The 17481-nt window shown below is 32.2% G+C and overlaps 3 protein-coding genes across 11 annotated transcripts; 2 read left to right on the top strand and 1 right to left on the bottom strand.

Moving 5' to 3' along the window:
• Positions 1–1270: 1270 nt before the first annotated feature.
• Sppl (signal peptide peptidase-like protein) lies at positions 1271–8778 on the top strand. 4 transcript variants are annotated; one of them, XR_013003601.1, is made up of 8 exons: positions 1271–1463; positions 2040–2104; positions 2172–2320; positions 2405–2718; positions 2805–3148; positions 3226–3651; positions 3726–3896; positions 8689–8778. XR_013003601.1 is itself a non-coding variant. In XM_076393556.1 (7 exons), exons 3-7 carry the CDS (start codon positions 2292–2294, stop codon positions 3792–3794), a joined length of 1182 nt encoding a protein of 393 aa, XP_076249671.1. In that variant the 5' UTR covers positions 1271–1407; positions 2040–2104; positions 2172–2291; the 3' UTR covers positions 3795–4984. The 4 variants fall into 4 exon arrangements, 1 of the variants encoding a protein (XP_076249671.1); XR_013003598.1 differs by having other exon boundaries at positions 1271–1407; XR_013003599.1 differs by lacking the exon at positions 1271–1463 and adding an exon at positions 1589–1773.
• On the bottom strand, positions 5110–9209 carry LOC143188980 (calcium release-activated calcium channel protein 1). Of its 2 annotated transcripts, XR_013003602.1 has the most exons (4): positions 8651–9209; positions 5599–7967; positions 5403–5499; positions 5110–5265 (listed from the first exon to the last, which is right to left on the bottom strand). XR_013003602.1 is itself a non-coding variant. In XM_076393557.1 (2 exons), exons 1-2 carry the CDS (start codon positions 9140–9142, stop codon positions 7476–7478), a joined length of 984 nt encoding a protein of 327 aa, XP_076249672.1. In that variant the 5' UTR covers positions 9143–9209; the 3' UTR covers positions 5515–7475. The 2 variants fall into 2 exon arrangements, 1 of the variants encoding a protein (XP_076249672.1); XM_076393557.1 differs by lacking the exons at positions 5110–5265; positions 5403–5499 and having other exon boundaries at positions 5515–7967.
• Positions 9210–13597: 4388 nt separating this feature from the next.
• On the top strand, positions 13598–16026 carry LOC143188909 (uncharacterized). Of its 5 annotated transcripts, none has more exons than XM_076393427.1 (4): positions 13598–13688; positions 14609–14793; positions 14882–15163; positions 15308–16026. In XM_076393427.1, the coding sequence occupies exons 1-4, from the start codon at positions 13671–13673 to the stop codon at positions 15546–15548; spliced, it is 726 nt and encodes a 241-aa protein (XP_076249542.1). In that variant the 5' UTR covers positions 13598–13670; the 3' UTR covers positions 15549–16026. The 5 variants fall into 5 exon arrangements, with proteins under 5 accessions (XP_076249542.1, XP_076249543.1, XP_076249544.1 ...); XM_076393428.1 differs by having other exon boundaries at positions 13600–14287; XM_076393429.1 differs by having other exon boundaries at positions 13600–14056.
• The last annotated feature ends 1455 nt before the right edge of the window (positions 16027–17481 follow it).

Genomic DNA, 17481 nt, shown 5'->3' on the forward strand with positions numbered 1-17481 from the left:
TTATAATTGTATAAAGTACTTATACACTTATATAGCAGTAGATAGATTTACATGATATTATTTTATATACATAATGTTTTTAATAAAACTTGATTAATATAATTATAGATATCAGATGATTCCAAGTGCAATTTTAATGATCGTCTCTTCATCTGCTCTTAAAGTTTGAATACCTTTAAGAAACAAGCGAAAAAATGGAAGATCATGATGTAATGAGCGGATGAAAATGCAAATACTTACCAATAAAAAATAAGATAAAACTATATGTATAATATAGTTTGTAGAATGTATAGTAAATATACATTCAGCTTCTAACCTCACTTCATTGTTGAAGTGAACAAAATTGTCAAGGAAACATATACCGTGGCATATTTATAAGATCATATAAGATTAGACATAGATACACTCTCACCATTGTATTCGTGAAAATGAAGAAGAGTATGATATTTTATTTTAACAGAATAGATCATCTAGTTTAATTTTTATTTTTATATTTTTATCACATTTATATATCTCTTTATATAAAGAATTTATCAGAAGTCAATACAAAATATTAAACATTAGGTCAAAAAATTGTTACTAGATGCAAAACTATAAAAAGGTCGATAATGTTGGTATTTACTTTAACATTATCGGTTAAAAATGATTTTACATAGTGCCGAATTGCTATAATCTGATAAGTTTATAATTCTATTGTAACTTAATTATTCTACTGTTATTATTCTTATTTTCTTTTTGAAATCACTGTTACTTTATCTCTGATAAGATAAATATGATTAATCGACACATGTCTACTGAATTTTATAAATTTGTCGCTAGGCTACTTTATATATACCGAGTGAAACCTATAACTGATAATAAAGTAAATATTCTACGATCATAAAAAAAGGATATCCCGAGTTTTTCTGTTTTCAGTCATAATTAGTACAGCCTGGTATAGCTGTAGACTCAACTTTGTATCACCTTAAAAAAAAAAATGTTAGTTTAGATTGCATTTCAATGACTAGCAACGCAGCAATTTCGTTCATGATTGACATTATTCGATATTCACGTTTAGATGTTCTGATATTACTCAGTTGTTAATATATAATTTGTTCGATATCAATTGTGTATTACACAGAATTTGTCAATGGAATAACTGAGCAGAATGGTATGTACTACTAGACAAAGCTGATGTATTTTGAACACCCAGTAGAACAGCTCGACGCAGAACTGCGCCTGTCAACTAGCAGTTGCCCCGTGCTATAGTTGACTGTGGTATTTGACCGATTGCGCGCTAATACATATTTCTCGCGAATTGTACTATCCATCGTCTCCTCGATTTTCTGAAAATTACGCGAACTCTGGTTCGTGTATGCATGAGGTGATGAAAGAGGCTACGAAGGGCCCTGACTTCGGACCGCCCAGGTGAGGAGATGCATGAATCCATCAAAATATCGCGAATGTCGAGGACATAATCTGGGGTAAGGAAGTAGCAACCTCTTGGGGCCAGTGCTAGAAAGTCACGTGACCCCTCTGTTTACCAAAATGGTGAACAGCTATGTTTTACAAATATTAGTTAATTCTTTTTAACGTTTACCCGTTTGCCTGTGATAGTTCGATCGAAACGAAACGAAGGGGTTATGGTGGTCGTACCGTTAACAGTAAAATGCCGTAGATAAGCTACAGTAGCTCCTATTGTTACATTCGGTGTTGCGTTTGGTTCGGTCACCAAATGATTGTAGCGAAAGTTTGAAAGTGGCCGTACGAAAGTGTCTTCCGTGTGATCTATCGGTGAATATCAATCGTGCGCGTGAATCGTCAGAATTTGTCGCGCATTTTCATACTTATCCTATTTGCGTTGCCATCATTACCACATTAGTTGTGCGAATGTTTAGAAGTAATTGATTCTTTGAGTCAGTGCTACTTTTTTTGTGTCCCATTTCTGCAGATCAGATGACATTACATTTCATGCAATTTGTGTAGTAATAATCTTTATTGTCTTGACATGCTGCTGTCCACTATTAGCAATGTTATATTTTCATTAACTTTTTCCAAAGGGGGTGACCGGAGTTCCACAAGGCCTAATCTTGTTATTGACAATGTTGAATGGGCAGCATTGCAGGTAAAGTCTATGATCTATTTAGTTTGAAGATTTTTATTGAATAAAGGTTGACGTGTAATTTTTGTAGTGATTACAGATGATCTCTGATGTAGGTTAGTGCGATTAAGAAGCACTTTCAAATAGGACATCTAAATGTCACAAGGTGTCCTAGCATAGTGTTTCATGCTCTGGCCAGGCATTTCTAAAAATGGCCACGTATCAAGTTGACTACCAGTGGTCAGTTGTAATTTTTTTATTTGTACACGAATATTTTAAATAGTGTAAGAATTGGGTATGTTTAACTGATAAAACACATTTTAGGGCTTATACCATAATGGATTCATCTAGGATATCCACTTTCCTAATATCAATTTTATTGATAGTCTATGGCAGTTTCCGATCTCTAAATATGGAACAGGAAGCTAGGGAAAGAGAGAAGGAAAAGGAACGTAGTAATTTGTTGACTGGAATATTGAGTAATAATAGTACAGCAAATGCGGATGGTGCTAGTGGAAGAGTTCAAACTTTAAACACAATGCATGCTCTTTGTCTACCTCTTGGTGCTTCCATTTCTCTGCTTGTTATGTTTTTCTTTTTCGACAGTATGCAGATGCTTGTGGCAATCTGTACAGCAAGTAAGTTTTATAAAACACATGTTAAATTAAAGTTTATCTTAAAGTATGCAATTAAAAATAATATCAAACTTATATTTTTTTTACAGTTGTGGCTACAGTTGCATTGGCATTTCTACTATTGCCTATGTGTCAGTATATTATTAGACCATGTTCTGATGGTAATAAAATATCTTTTGGTGTGTGTGGAAGGTTTACGGGTGCAGAATTACTTTCATTTTCATTGAGTGTGAGTATAGTATGCATCTGGATACTGACTGGGCATTGGCTACTTATGGACGCGATGGGTATGGGACTTTGTGTAGCATTCATTGCGTTCATTCGGTTACCCAGCCTAAAAGTATCCACTATACTCTTGACTGGATTATTGATTTACGATGTCTTCTGGGTTTTCTTTTCATCGTACATATTCAGCACAAACGTAATGGTTAAGGTAAGTTTAAAAAAGATTGTAATATGCAAATACACATTGAAAGTATAGTAACATTGTTAATGCCTTTTTGTTAACAGGTAGCAACTAGACCAGCAGATAATCCAGTGAATCTTGTGGCTAGACGGTTGCATTTAGGTGGAGTAGCCAGAGAAGCACCAAAACTTCCTCTCCCCGGAAAACTAGTTTTTCCATCTATGCATCAAGCAGGGCATTTTTCAATGCTGGGTCTGGGTGACGTTGTTATGCCAGGTCTTTTGCTTTGTTTTGTCTTGCGATATGATGCGTATAAAAAGACGCAACTGTTACCTGGTGGTTGCGAAACAGGAGTTCCACCCCCACGTCACATTAATCGCATTAGTTATTTTCATTGTTCTCTGATTGGTTATTTTCTCGGTTTACTTACTGCTACTGTAAGCTCTGAGGTGTTCAAAGCTGCGCAGCCTGCCTTACTGTACCTTGTACCCTTCACCTTATTGCCACTACTTACAATGGCATATTTGAAGGTAATTCTTAGTTAAATCAATTTTTATTCACATTGTATTTTATTTGAATGTACTAAATTTAAGTAATCTTTTAGGGAGATTTACGTCGAATGTGGAGTGAACCATTCATATCTCAACAACCTTCTAAACACATGGAAGTTTGACAAGAGTCAGGGTTTGTGTACATTACACATCATGGGAAGAAAACTGTATGAGTCCTGTTGTCACTTATCATCATGTCCTTATTTTCATTGCTGTCATTTAACGTAAGTAATTCTTTTCTATACACAATACACATCTTTTAATGCCACAGTGCAAATTACGATTTCGTATTTAAAGAACAATGTGAGTGATTTGCAGTAATTTAACACTAGCAAGGGGGAATTCTTTTACCGAATAAAAACGAAAAAACAGTTTTCTAAAACGTATTTAGAATACTAACTACTGCGAGTGTATTGTTGGTATTCTTCTTGTGTCTTATATTTAATGTTGAGTAAACAAATAGACTATATATTGTAGGTGAAATAAATGATGTCGATTATTATCTCACAATTTAGTGAATATACTAAAACAAGTGAGAATCACTTAAAAACGGAAAGTGTTTTATTATTTTTACAACAATATTATCATACAAATTTTTAATAATTTTAAATATAGTTTTTCTATATTAAATTAACGATGTATTTACACATTGATAATTTCATTTCAACTCCGTTATACATGCGTGTGATATGCTTTATGCAAAAAGTTTCTCTTTAATTTATTATTCAATATTAGAATTATTGTATGTAATGTGTAGTTATGAATAGAGTAATTTCATAATTATTCGAGGATTTTCATAAAGATCTAGTGATCGTATGTGTGTAGGTTGTGACTTTCTTTTATTTGGGGCTAGTATCGGATAAAGCATTGTTTATGCAAACGTGTACATATGAATTTTCGTTTTTATAAATTTAAGAGTTAAAATTTACAGTTTGTTATTAGTATTAATAGCAAGCATTTTAACTTGCCAAATGTCTTGCTAACTTTGTATAGCACGATTGAAAATTGAAAAATGCTCTTAGGAAAGATGAAAGTGGTAGTTGTAGAACTTTATCGTCTGAAATAAATTGCATATTTATTTCTTGATTTTCAAGAACAATCTCGTGATAAAAAAGGAGTTTATTATTACAAAATAGGGTTTTTTAACTAAGCTCTTGCTATGGATGGGCACCAGAAAGACTTTATACGTTTATTTAAAAACAAGACTGAAAATAATATTCTATGAAAGCCAATTTATCGAGATGTTTCTCTAAAACAATCTTTTATGTTCAATCTTTCTTGTATCACTTTTTTAGAACTATGAATCGATATAGCATGATATAACATTATATACACTACAATATTGTACAATGTGACACAAGTGTATTGATAATTGCTTTCATAATATTCGTATAATTTGCAGTAGATCATATAAACATTACAGACAAAAATGCGTTAGTCTGTTTACTTTCAGTTATTATAATGCTATATTCATCACATTTTTAAGATACGAACAAATTATATGTATATTTAAATTTTAGTCTGTGAATATATTTTATGGATAAGAATATTTTAAGGACATTAATACGTTTTTTAATGTAATCTGTTTTGCACCTAGAAAGATAAAATGATATTAGAAGTGACAAATTATTGAATACAGTAATAGAGTATGAATTTACAGTAATTTAACTTGTATATTGAATTTAGGAAGTGAAATTTAAACTATAATATGGAAGGAAAAAATGTTATACCTGCATTCTTACCGTTTAACAAAATTTTAGTGATTTATTTAAACATTTCATTCTTATTTTATTTAATATTATACAAAGACTATTTACTTGATTCCACCTGAAAAGAATTATTTTATAAATAAAATTATTTTGATATTGTTCAGTTAATTTTTTATATAAAACTAATTATTTCAATTATTCAACTTCAATAATTTACCTGTCCATAGCACAAGCAGTTTATTCTCATTCTCGTTTCAATTTTATATGCCTAAAGAACAATCAGTTTCTCTTTTAAGGTAAGAACACAAGTGATAAAATATATTTTAATTACTTCCGTTACAAAAATAGAAAAGACTTCATTTTTAAGACGAATGAATGTAAATGCGTTTTATTAGATTTGAAGATTCAGACAAATCTTATGGTTTATTCTAAGGATCCTCGTTTTTGAATAAATTAACGTACGTTACACACAGGATTCATTCTTCTGTAATAGATGTTTTACTTTTTTTCTTCCAATGTACATATTAACTTTATTCATTATTTTCATATTGACAATTTCGCGCCAATCCTGTAATCAATCATCCAATTCATTGTAGAAGATATTAAATCAATTCTTGTAAATTTGAATTAAGCAGAATATTTTAATTAAAACAATAATGCTAATGCGATTAGAAGTATTGTGAAATATAACATACATTTCAACACTTTCATTGTTATGAAAAACTTTCTGAAACAGTTTTGTAACAAAACGATTGTATTATGTCCTTATTTTAACTACGATTCTTTTTCCTTCAATTCATATCTTTTTGTACAAATGAAATCGGCGGCGGCATAGTAACATAAAAGTATGGATCATAAGATTATAACTTAGTTTATGGTGAAAGTGAAAGGTGGATAAACATACTTTTTTCTCTTTTATAGCATAAGTAATGAAGTATGCTCATTTTGATTAACAAGAGTATTTAAGTCTGAAAAACGAATAATTTATTTGACTAGGATAACAAGATTTGGAATGAAAGCATGTATATAAACTATGTCACTTGCAACTATCCTTCAGTTTTTCCACAAACTAAGTGACAAGGTAAAAATGTGTGTAATTAACGATACTGCGTACCGATAAAAGTAAAGCCGAACAAGAAACACATTTAAAGAAGAATTGGAAATTAAGTCGTAAATAGAATATAATTAAATGCTAAAATAATATAGCTAATATACTAAGAGCACTTTGCTTGTACGGTTGCAATTCTTGACTTGCATGTGTACAGCTATGTACATTTTTATATATAATAAAAACATGATCATTTTTGCATGATCATGTTAAAAAAAGTAAAAGTTATTGAATAAACTTATACGTGTTTTTTTTCCGACATTCATACACATATATATTTACAGCGCATATTTTAAGTACAATAATTAAATTTCTATTAACTAGGATGGTTAGTTTATCGTATTGTAAATACACGTTATACAATCTGGCTCTTAAGTATTTTAGGAAATAACGATATAGTATATGATTTGCCTGCGGCTAACTATTACGTCGATCAGGCTTTGGAGGAATTTGCACGCGATGTGCTTATTAATATCCGCAAAACCACTCCTTTGAAGAAACAATGCTAAGCCATAATAATTTTTTTATTTCAACACTTATCGACAATATCTGATTAATTGGTCATTTTTATGTTAAAAAATAACCGATCAGGGTTGCTGATACATCAACACCTCTTCTTAGCGAGTTTTTTAAAGTGTGGACTGCACGATGATCATGGAAAGATATGTCGAATGGATGTCTGACGATCTTATGGAATTTCTTCGGGGCCTGAACTTTGTTTCACGAAGTGAAGCTATCAACGATGTCACGAGTTATTTGGCTTTTTGAAAATTTCCAAATTTATGGCACATTTGGCTCTTGTCGAAGACAATGAGTATAAGTTCTTCAATGCTAATCGATTTGAATTAAGTAACTGTCTTGTGCAGAGAGCCGTTATTCGAGACGAATACCATAAACCATGCTACAAGATGTGCGTAGCAGTATATGATTAATACGTATATATGGACGAAGTGGAAATGGCAAAATTTTATCGCATAAGCCTGTAATTATACACTGCTCTGTCCCATTGTCACGTTATCTAAATTCCTTTTTATATTCTCTAATTCATTCATATCAGTCACAGAGGATTCGCATTTGTAAACTACCAGTGAATGATAGAAGTGAACAGCGAATGCTATGAACACTATGAGAACTGGAATCACTATGATAGTACTGGCAGTTGCTGCTGTGAAGGAGTAATCCCAAAACTTCACCCAACACAGTATAGCCACTTCTACCAAAAAGAGAAACAACCCTAATACTGTGGAAAATGCCCAGGCTAACTCTATAAAGCCGCGCATTCTCTCATGTGGTGATTCCGTTACAAGTCGTGATACTTGGAGTTTACTGATGGCTTCAATGTTAGGCAATAAGTACGTGCTTATCATTAAAGCAAAGATGTGTACTGATACTAAGACTGTTGTACAAACAGCAAACATTACAAACAGCCATTCTGGTACTGCTGTTGGCTCGTTTATTTGTAGTTCTACCATAGCTACCTGAAAGTTCAAAAAAAGGTATACACTTTAATCGATTATGATTTTTATAGTTTTAATAAAGAGGTATTCCCCTGGTATCTGACTCATAAACATCTACATAAGCATAAAACACCAATACTATCTTGCATATGTTAATTTTCCGTGTCCTTTTCGAATACCCGTTCTTTGTACAAATTATACTTTGTAATTTAAGCATAGTTGCTTGAATACTCGAAAATGCATTGTATTAGCGTCAACGGATAATGTATTGTTGAAGAAAGTAATATTTGTCTTATATAATCATAGATGAGGCTGAAGATTATACGGAATTGTCGTCCACGTCTGTTTAATGATTTTCAGGAAACGTTGTGTAACTCACAGCGGATTTTCTGATCATATAAACGCAGGATTTTCTCGGAATATTAACATTGCACAGAATTTATAAATGACAAATATTTCAAACTTGACTACATAATGATTCATTACCATTTGATAAATTCATGCATTTTATTCCATTACTGGTATTTAGCAATTATACTTTGTAGTATCTATTAATTTTCAAATAATTGTAAGTGTTTAACGAGAACATTGGAATGTCGTTTGAAATCGTGATACCAGTGTAATAGTACATTTTTATGTCAGAAATATGACAATAGTTTTAATAGAGTGCCTTAATTCTCTATGTATGAATTTTAAATAGTTACCATGGCAAATCCACTTAATAGTTCCGATGTTGTTGCAGTTGCTTTCAATTTAGCTCTACTCATATGGAGTCTTCTCCATGAAAGGCCTTCAGGACCATCATGCTCTTCTGTTTGTTGAGGTTGAGGTGTTGGCGATACTTGTGATCCTGTACACATACAGCAACATGTGTATGCCATACTATTTCCTGGGACATGACTATTCAAATAAGGATTTGACAATGGAAAACTATTCATTGGTCTCATATCTAAGGTCACATATCGATTGTGCCTGTTTCTAGGTGATAGGCTCAAATCACTTTGAGCAGAAGATAAACTGCTTTTTGAATTATAGCAAGAATAATTCGAATCACTTATTTGTGTCTGTTTCGGCAAGTAAGCTATAGAAGTTGGTCTTACTTTCTGTGTAGCATATGATAAGTGAGTAAGATCAATTTGAGTATACTTATTCAATTTTCCTGCCACTTCTTCAGTATTTTTATGTACGGAAGTCATACTGCTCTTTTCATGCTTTTCATTGAGTATTTTCTCATCATCATTGATGATATTGTTTGTGCTCGTATATATATTCGTTTCAACGATAGATCCGAGATTATTATTTGACATACTTAATAATTGTTTTCTTTTTCTTCAAACGAAGGATCAAAAAAATTAGCTATTGAGAATATCTTCCATACATCATGAATGAGTTTTAATTAGGTGTGTAAGAGAACCATGCCAGGGTTTTCACAAGTGAACAGTGTTATCTGGTTTAAATCACTATAGTGGTATCCACTTTACTTGATCAAGATGCTGATCATTATACACTTGAGTTTCGTCACGGCATTTTGTCTTTTGCCACAATCACTTCAATCTTTGGTATGGATAACACTTTTATCTATAAATGCACTTTTATACTGAAATACACTCTATCAAAAATGTAGAAGGATCGTATAAATTATACACTAAAAGATACTAAATTTAGTAGTCATGATATTGAATGTTATAGTTTTTCGAGGAGTCACATTTCTCGGTATGTTATTCGGAGACCGCTAAGCGCGTGTCGAACCGTGCATGTTCGGTAAAGCGTCCTATGAACGGAAACCGACTGCTCATAGGTCTCCGCGTTAGAACACTGACCGAAGGCTGGCGTCGCAACACCGAGGAAGACACATGACGTATACTCGTCTGAATCATAACAATAGTATTAATTGCCTCCAAGGCATATATCGACTACATAATAACTGACTGTGTGTGGCCTTATAATGTATGTGTGTACGTATGTCTACCTGTCTTTTCTCTCGTCTCTTCTGATATAACGTGACGTTTACTGAGAGATGCGATCGCGGCCAACGACGCTTATTTTCTCGCCTTTCCAAGGAGAAGGAGGTAAGGCGAATCACAGAGAGAATGTATCTACTTAAGCAAATATTTCGTTGTATCATATCTTAGATAAAAGTATGATTAATTTGTCATTAAAGAAGAAAGTCTTTACATGATTACTACTAATTTCTTTTTTCTGATTATTATGTTTTCTCTTTTCAGAACACAGAAATAGAACATTTTCGAGCGACATAATTATTTAACATACCGAGTTAATCTAATTATCATTGTTTTCTGATCTGTATTCAATGATCTTCTTTTGACGACGAATAAATATAGAACTTGAATCACGTTTAGTTTCTGCTTTGGTCCCAAATGCCTTTAGAATTATATTCTAATCTATAGAGTATGTCATTGGATTTGAAGGGATTAGTTTTGTAATTTCTGATACACATAAGCCAAATGTGTACAATAGTGAAATTTTTAAGTGATAAGTTTTTCAAGTATTCACAGTTAAATATTAACAGTTTCTGGAATTTTATTGGTCTAACAAGAAATGAGCTTTTTAGTTATCAGCAATTACGTACATATTTTTGTGAGAAATCAGTTTACGATTTAGATACGGTGCAGACATGCGTTCTTTTGCCGCCGCAGGAATTTGCTACAGCGTTTGAATAGTACGGACAATACTAATTTTCAACTGGGTAAACGGAATAATTTACGAGCGATTTTCTTTATTTTTCCAACTGAAAATTGGTGTTTTCCTTGTTACTCAATTGTTGCGGTGAATTGCCACAGCGGCAACAAACCGCGTGTCTGCACCGGATCTTAGGAAGTTTCAGAAACTATAATTACAAGTCTCATAAATTGGAGGAAGTAAGAATTGAATTGTATGTAATATAAAATAATGTTTTTATTATTTTATAATATTTTATATGTTTGTTAAATTATATTCTATAACATTTTATATTATTCTATAATGATATAAAAAATGGAAACACCTTTCAAACCACATTCGTTTATTGTTGGGAAGTACCTTTCTATCATGAATGAGGGTAGTTAAATAAATAGTAGTAGGTATGTTTGACTTTCAAATTTTAATTTGTACTATGCCGATTCATACATGGACATTGTGTTCCTACATTACGCGACTTCAAATGTTTATTTTCAAACAAAGTAGTTTTTCGTACTACACAGTTGTGTGAAGGCTACCGTGTCCATGAAAGCATTTATATAGATATTTGTATTCCTTGCAATAGGAGGATGACGTTGCGGGACACGTTCCAAGGAGCGTGTGAATGTATGTCATTAACGGTTTACAAAAGTTTTATCTATTCACTTTTTGTTTGTGTACATAATTATGAATACAATTTAGCAGATACTGTTTGGGATGATAGCATTATGCAGGTGACAAAACTATTTTCATTATGCGTTACTAGAAGGTGAATATAATTTGTGTGACTCACCTTGCAAGATCTAATTTTCAATTACATATCAAGAGTACAGAATTAAGAGTACAGAGCATGTATCTAAAAACAAACTATATCGTACTTCTAGTTTAATACTCATTGTTTTGACACACGAATATGCAAAATCTATTATTATAATAAATAAGCTTTCCTACATAACATTATGCCATTGATTTCTAGTTGTCAACAATACACGTAAAATTGATAAATTACATTCCATGAAGAAGTTTAATTAACAAGATAATGCTTTATTTGTTTTTATTAGAGGTTTATTAAAGAGGTTTATAGTAGAGGTTTATACCTTTTATTAAAGGTGTCAACGAACTGATAGTGTAACTCAAAGAAGTGTAAATCTATATGAAAAAATAAATTGAAAATATTAAACATTTTTTCATAGGAAGCTTTATTTCCGGGTTAAAGATTTGTCGAATACGCGAATACTTGACTATGTTGTAGACTAAATACTCTTGGTTACGTTTAAATTTATAAACATTACCAATAATACCAATAGAAATTAAGCTGCGTACGAAAAAATGCTGTTCTATTTGTTTTACTTATTTTTTTACGTAGATTTCACTTTTTTTGGATTGTACCTTTTTGGATTGACACCCTGTTCAAGTTTCAGTTGTTAAATTTATTTTCTACAGTTTTCATAATAATTACATAAGCCTTTATCAAGGCAACGCTTGATTCTTTTACATGCTCTTGTTTATTTAGTTGCCTTCCTTCAAGCGCAGTTGACTGTTATATATACTTTATAGTAGGAGTTATAAATTATAAGAATTTATTGATGTCTTCATCTTAAGTATTACAAAATTATTTCAGCTACTTACCAAGGAGATGATTCCTTATAAAAGAAATAATTCAGTAAATCCTTTCGCATCTAAATCGAAGAAAAGAATTTTCGGATAACAGAAAAGTTACTTTTCTGATATTAAATTTCATTTATTTAAATTGAAATCAAGAAAATAGACAGTTTGTTTAAACCTACATATTTATGGATCTCTCACTTTTTGTCTGATAACACATATAGTGATTTTCATATTCTTCTGCCGCGATTCCAGTTTCTGATCTTTCAAATTTCCTTAATTTTAATATAAAAAGTGAATTTTCCTCAGAATTTGAACATGTAAAATTAAGAATTCCTTACGAACAAATTAGTAAATCACTTACAACCACAGTTTCACCACTTTCAAACTTTATTACTTCATATTTTGCATGGATTAGCTTAGGCGTACACAACCGATAATTTTGTCGGTCTAACTAAAGGTTGATTACAGCCTCAACAGAATTTTATATATTTTATATTTTTCTATTTATATAGAAAAAGCAAGATTTTCAGTGTGTAATCGCCATGTAGTCAATACGACAAAATTGTCGGTCGTGTGCGCCTATATTTTATTACAACTTCATGTTTTTGTTTAGTTGCTATAATCATATCATTCATAGCTACATATACAGTGTTAATTTCGTAGTAAATCATGATTATAATTCATTTACTAGAAAAAAAGAAAGTATACAAATGTTGTAAGCAAATATTACACATTAAGCTTAAGCACACACCTAGCAGTAATATAATCGGTAAATGTCAATTTTATCGGTTCAAAAGTCGATTACAGATTGAACTGAAATCTTTCTTTTTCGACCTAATGGATAAGAAGACAACTGATATATAAAATTTGTAATCGGTCTGTAAACCGACAAAATTGTTAGTAAGTGTGCTCAGGCTAATAAAATAAGGAAAGGCAACTGTTATTGAGATAACAAAAGAAAATTGATTTTAAATATTGTAATTGTATACATAATATAATAAAATTATTACGTTATTTTATAATACAAATGAAGATGGAAAAAGATTCCTAGTTGTCTGCATTTGTAAAAAACCATTAGTTCTAACTTGTATTGTTCATATTTCGCAATTTGAATCCAATCAAAATAAATATTTTATGTATAATCTGTACAAAAGTTACATAATTTTACAATCTAAATATCATATTTATCAATACATAAATTGTAAACTATATGATCGTAATTTCTGCTTTCTATATCGTTCGTTCATTTACGAGAATCTTCGATATTCGAGGAACTGTGTTTTGCCGCGGCAGAGATTGCGCATGCGTAGTTGTCTCGTAAATCTTCGAACTCAAGCTGCTTTCAAGTAAGACTCAAAATACTGGTAGGGTAGCGCAGCGTGCGCAGACGTCAGCAGACGTAAGTGAACGTAAGTCGTCGAAACGAACATTGTGGCTGTTATGCATCTAATCGTTGTGGTCAGTCTTGTGACTTACAGATGCACTTGATCTTAATAACGTCAACCGTACTCTTGAAAACGAAAAGAAAAAACGGAGAACTCTTATAAAGTCCTTGATCGTGACATATTTGCTAATCTTGTAATACAGCCAGCTCTGACAGGACTTGACACCAATACAGTGAAAGACGAAAACAAACAATCGTGAACCTTCACGAACTTTCTCGAAGGGTGCACGTTGAACATTGTAGTACGTGTTGTGTGGATAAATATATCGCTGATCACGTAACATTCCAGATATTCCGTGCCAAATTTGAGGCGCATTTGCGTATTGTTTTTCTCGGACACAAGGTATTTCCGTATTCAGTCGCGACAAGTGGTGAATCAGAGGTTAGCGTCTGGTATACGTAAGTATACCACGGTTTAAAGGATCGCGTTTGCGTGACGAAGTGTCGAGAGTCGCATTTTATAACACATGTTTTGACATTTTCTGTTGGACCTACGCTAACAATACAACATTATACAACAAACAAATAGTTTTGTGAAATTTCCCACGGGGAAGCACTTTCGTCAGGACGCATTCTATCGAGTGTCTTGGTGCTTTGGTGGTTCCAAATGACAGTAGGCAACTAAAATATTTTTCAAATTTTTCGTATTGATTTTAAGAAACACAGCAATAAACAAGTACTGCGATAACGGTGTTACTTTTTCCGAGAATCACATAAAATTCCGTGTAGACTATATTTCAGATTCTATTCAGGCAATATTGTTTATATCAACGAACAGTGTCGTGTGGATAGAGAATCTTATTGTATATAAAGAATTGAGTTGTATTAACACTTTCCAAAAGAAGTTATTACGTTTGACATTATTAGGCAATTGTTGCTTTTAAGTATGATAGCTTTATCTCCACAATATCAAATGTATTCTCCTCCGGTTCAGAATGCGATGGGAGGAGCAAATCTCCATACACGACCATCTATATTTCAACACATGATGGGTCAACAAAATGGTTCACAACAGACTGAGCCATGGATGCAAATGTCACAAGTGCCTTCCTTAATATTACCATCTAGTAGGTCATTATGCAGAAAAAGAAAATTCATGGAGTTTGATACGTTCGAAATGTAAGTGATCTGAGTACAAGTACTGAAATATTAACAAAAAGATTTTTTATTTCATGATTTACTGATGTAAATGATTATAATATTGCAGGAGACAATCAAAACAGTTTATAACGGAGGAGAAAATGGCTGCGCACTTTAAGGATTTACATATTAGTCCTAATTATCAGCCACAGTCTCCAATACCATCAACTTCTACAACTGACACGCAAACAGCCCCTGCCAGAGGGCTAAATATGGACTTGGAAATGGAAGCAGCAAATATGTTAGAATCAGATCAGTCAAAACCTGGACATCCAAGGTTGGTTCTTTCAGAGGAACTTAAGCGACTACAACAAGAACCAATCCTTCCATCTTCATTGCTATCGAAATTGTAAGTAAAGAAGTTCATAAGCATGATACATATGTTTTGTTGAAGTATACAAAAATACAAAATTTTTATGGGTGGAAATCATTTCTTTTTAATGTTCATGAAACTTTGCTGAAACGTTAAAGCTTTATAGATTTTCCCTTACAGGGAGAGGCCCACCATGGCTCTAGTTCTCTGGGAACCACCTAGCAAGCATTTTCGTATTTTACCAACAAGGGATACACCTACTCCTATTCCTAGTGTATCTGATAACAATAACAATAACAACAACAATAACAACAACAACAACAACAACAACAACAACAACAACAATAATAATAATGAAGCAATTCCTGACTTGAATCAGAGATCAAATAATTCATCAGTTTTTGAACCCATGGAATTATGAATATAATTCATTTAGTGTATGCTGTGTTTACATTATCATATACCGTCAAAGAACAAAGAATGTAATATTGTGTTCTAACGTGTACGTTGGTTAAGACGGAGACAGAAACTTAATTATTTTGCTTTTTGTAATGTATATTATTGACTTTCTGTAATATTGTAAATTAATGAAGGTATGAAGCCTTTTTAATGAGTAAAAATACTCCCTGTTGATTTAATTAATTATTGAGTAAGGTTCTGCTATTGCTACATTTTAAATTTAGACATTTACTAAAGATAACTATAATTATAAAAGTCCAGAAGAAGTTCCTTTCGTATGTCAACTATAATTTGCATGCGTGATGATGAAAACATGAAAAAAGGAAAAATAGGAAAAGAAATGTATTCTTTAATGAGTGCGATCATGAGTTGAATGTCGAACTCAGTATTATTGTAAGTACTATTAACACATCAATTGTAACGTTACTATTAATTTTGCGTTGGTTTCATTGATCTGTACGTGCAGCATTATGTTTCTGGTTCAATAATAATCTAAATAACATAGTAAGAATAGTAATAAAAAATAAGAAAAATTGAAATACATAAGAAAAAGATAAAAGTGAGATCATTTTTCACTCAAAAAGATAAAAGTGAGATGATTTCATTTCTACGTTGTATGTGTTATGTACATTGCGACACTTACTCTGCTGTATGAAGTACAATTCGATTTGTTATATGATTGAATGTGTTACATTGACTGTTTGCCATGAATGATTGTATGTATGACAGTTTTACATAAAAATACGATTTTTTATTAATATGGAGTTCTTCATTTACTCATATAACTGATAAAATATGCATAAGAATACTTGAAGTCCACAGTAGTCCATACAAAAGCGATATAAAATAAATATTTTAATTGTTACAATAGCCTCATACTTTATAAGAATATCTTTGTAACAAAGATATACAAACTGTAGTCTATTTAAAGCCTTTTTATTACCTTACATAGACCATAAGTCTCATCAATCATTTGTATTTGTTGCGTGGGTTTTAATAACGTTATAGGTGTTCTAAGTGGTGTTAGAAAGTCACAGTTATACGTATCTAATGTGTACAGACGACTATATATAAACGTACAAACTGCTTTTTGAGCGTCCGGTGTATAAATTTCGTGAAGTTCAAGCGGCGTATACTGTACCAGTTTATCCAGTTTTTTCTCCCAAGGTGTACATGCTCTAACTCCAGTTTGAACTATAATATTCATCTAATTTGATCACCAGTGTTCATCAACACGTTTCATATAATTAAAAATTATTTACTTCTGCGACCTTAGACCCTTTAGTAAATCTCAATATATAGCGACACGGATGAAGGCAGCGAAAATGAAGAAGAACCACAGGATAACGAAAATCGCCGTAGAGTCGGAAGCAACACAGGCAGAGAAAGAGAAATCATAAGATTCACGATTAAAGACGTAGAAAATAGCATTCTGTATTTTAATAGGGATGACAAGTTACCAATTAAAAAGTGGATCAGTGATTTCGAAGAATTAAGCGTTTTACTCGACTGGAACGACGTCCAAAAATTATTATATGGTAAAAGAATGTTGCAAGGATCGGCGAAACAGTTTATCACGTACGAGAAAGGGATCGTGTCGTGGAACATTCTTAAGAAAAAATTAATGCGTGAATTCAAGACAGACGAATAGTGCGCTAATTCATGAAGAGTTGCGGAAGCGAAAAAGAGGCACGAATGAAAGTGCGCGACAATATGTCGGGGCTATGCAAGAGATCGCGAGTCAAGGGTATATAGAAGACGATGCGTTAATAGAGCATATTATAAATGGTATTCCAGATTGAGAAGTAGATAAAACTACATTATACGAAGCAGACTCGCTATACGACTTAAGAAGAAGGTTAGAATTATACGATAGAAGGAGGGGAAAAGAAGTT

Source organism: Calliopsis andreniformis, chromosome 3 (genome assembly GCF_051401765.1).
Source record: "Calliopsis andreniformis isolate RMS-2024a chromosome 3, iyCalAndr_principal, whole genome shotgun sequence".
Classification (NCBI taxonomy): Eukaryota; Metazoa; Arthropoda; class Insecta; order Hymenoptera; family Andrenidae; genus Calliopsis; species Calliopsis andreniformis.

Coding starts and splice junctions, on each gene's coding strand:
- LOC143188980 (XM_076393557.1), bottom strand. CDS start 9,142: ATGACTTCCGTACATAAAAATACTGAAGAAGTGGCAGGAAAATTGAAT. Junction 7,968..8,650: donor TATTAAGTGGATTTGCCATG/GTAACTATTTAA, acceptor TTGAACTTTCAG/GTAGCTATGGTAGAACTACA.
- Sppl (XM_076393556.1), top strand. CDS start 2,292: ATGGCCACGTATCAAGTTGACTACCAGTG. Junction 2,321..2,404: donor TATCAAGTTGACTACCAGTG/GTCAGTTGTAAT, acceptor AACACATTTTAG/GGCTTATACCATAATGGATT. Junction 2,719..2,804: donor TGTGGCAATCTGTACAGCAA/GTAAGTTTTATA, acceptor TTTTTTTTACAG/TTGTGGCTACAGTTGCATTG.
- LOC143188909 (XM_076393426.1), top strand. CDS start 14,561: ATGATAGCTTTATCTCCACAATATCAAATGTATTCTCCTCCGGTTCAG. Junction 14,794..14,881: donor GAGTTTGATACGTTCGAAAT/GTAAGTGATCTG, acceptor ATAATATTGCAG/GAGACAATCAAAACAGTTTA. Junction 15,164..15,307: donor TCTTCATTGCTATCGAAATT/GTAAGTAAAGAA, acceptor TTTCCCTTACAG/GGAGAGGCCCACCATGGCTC.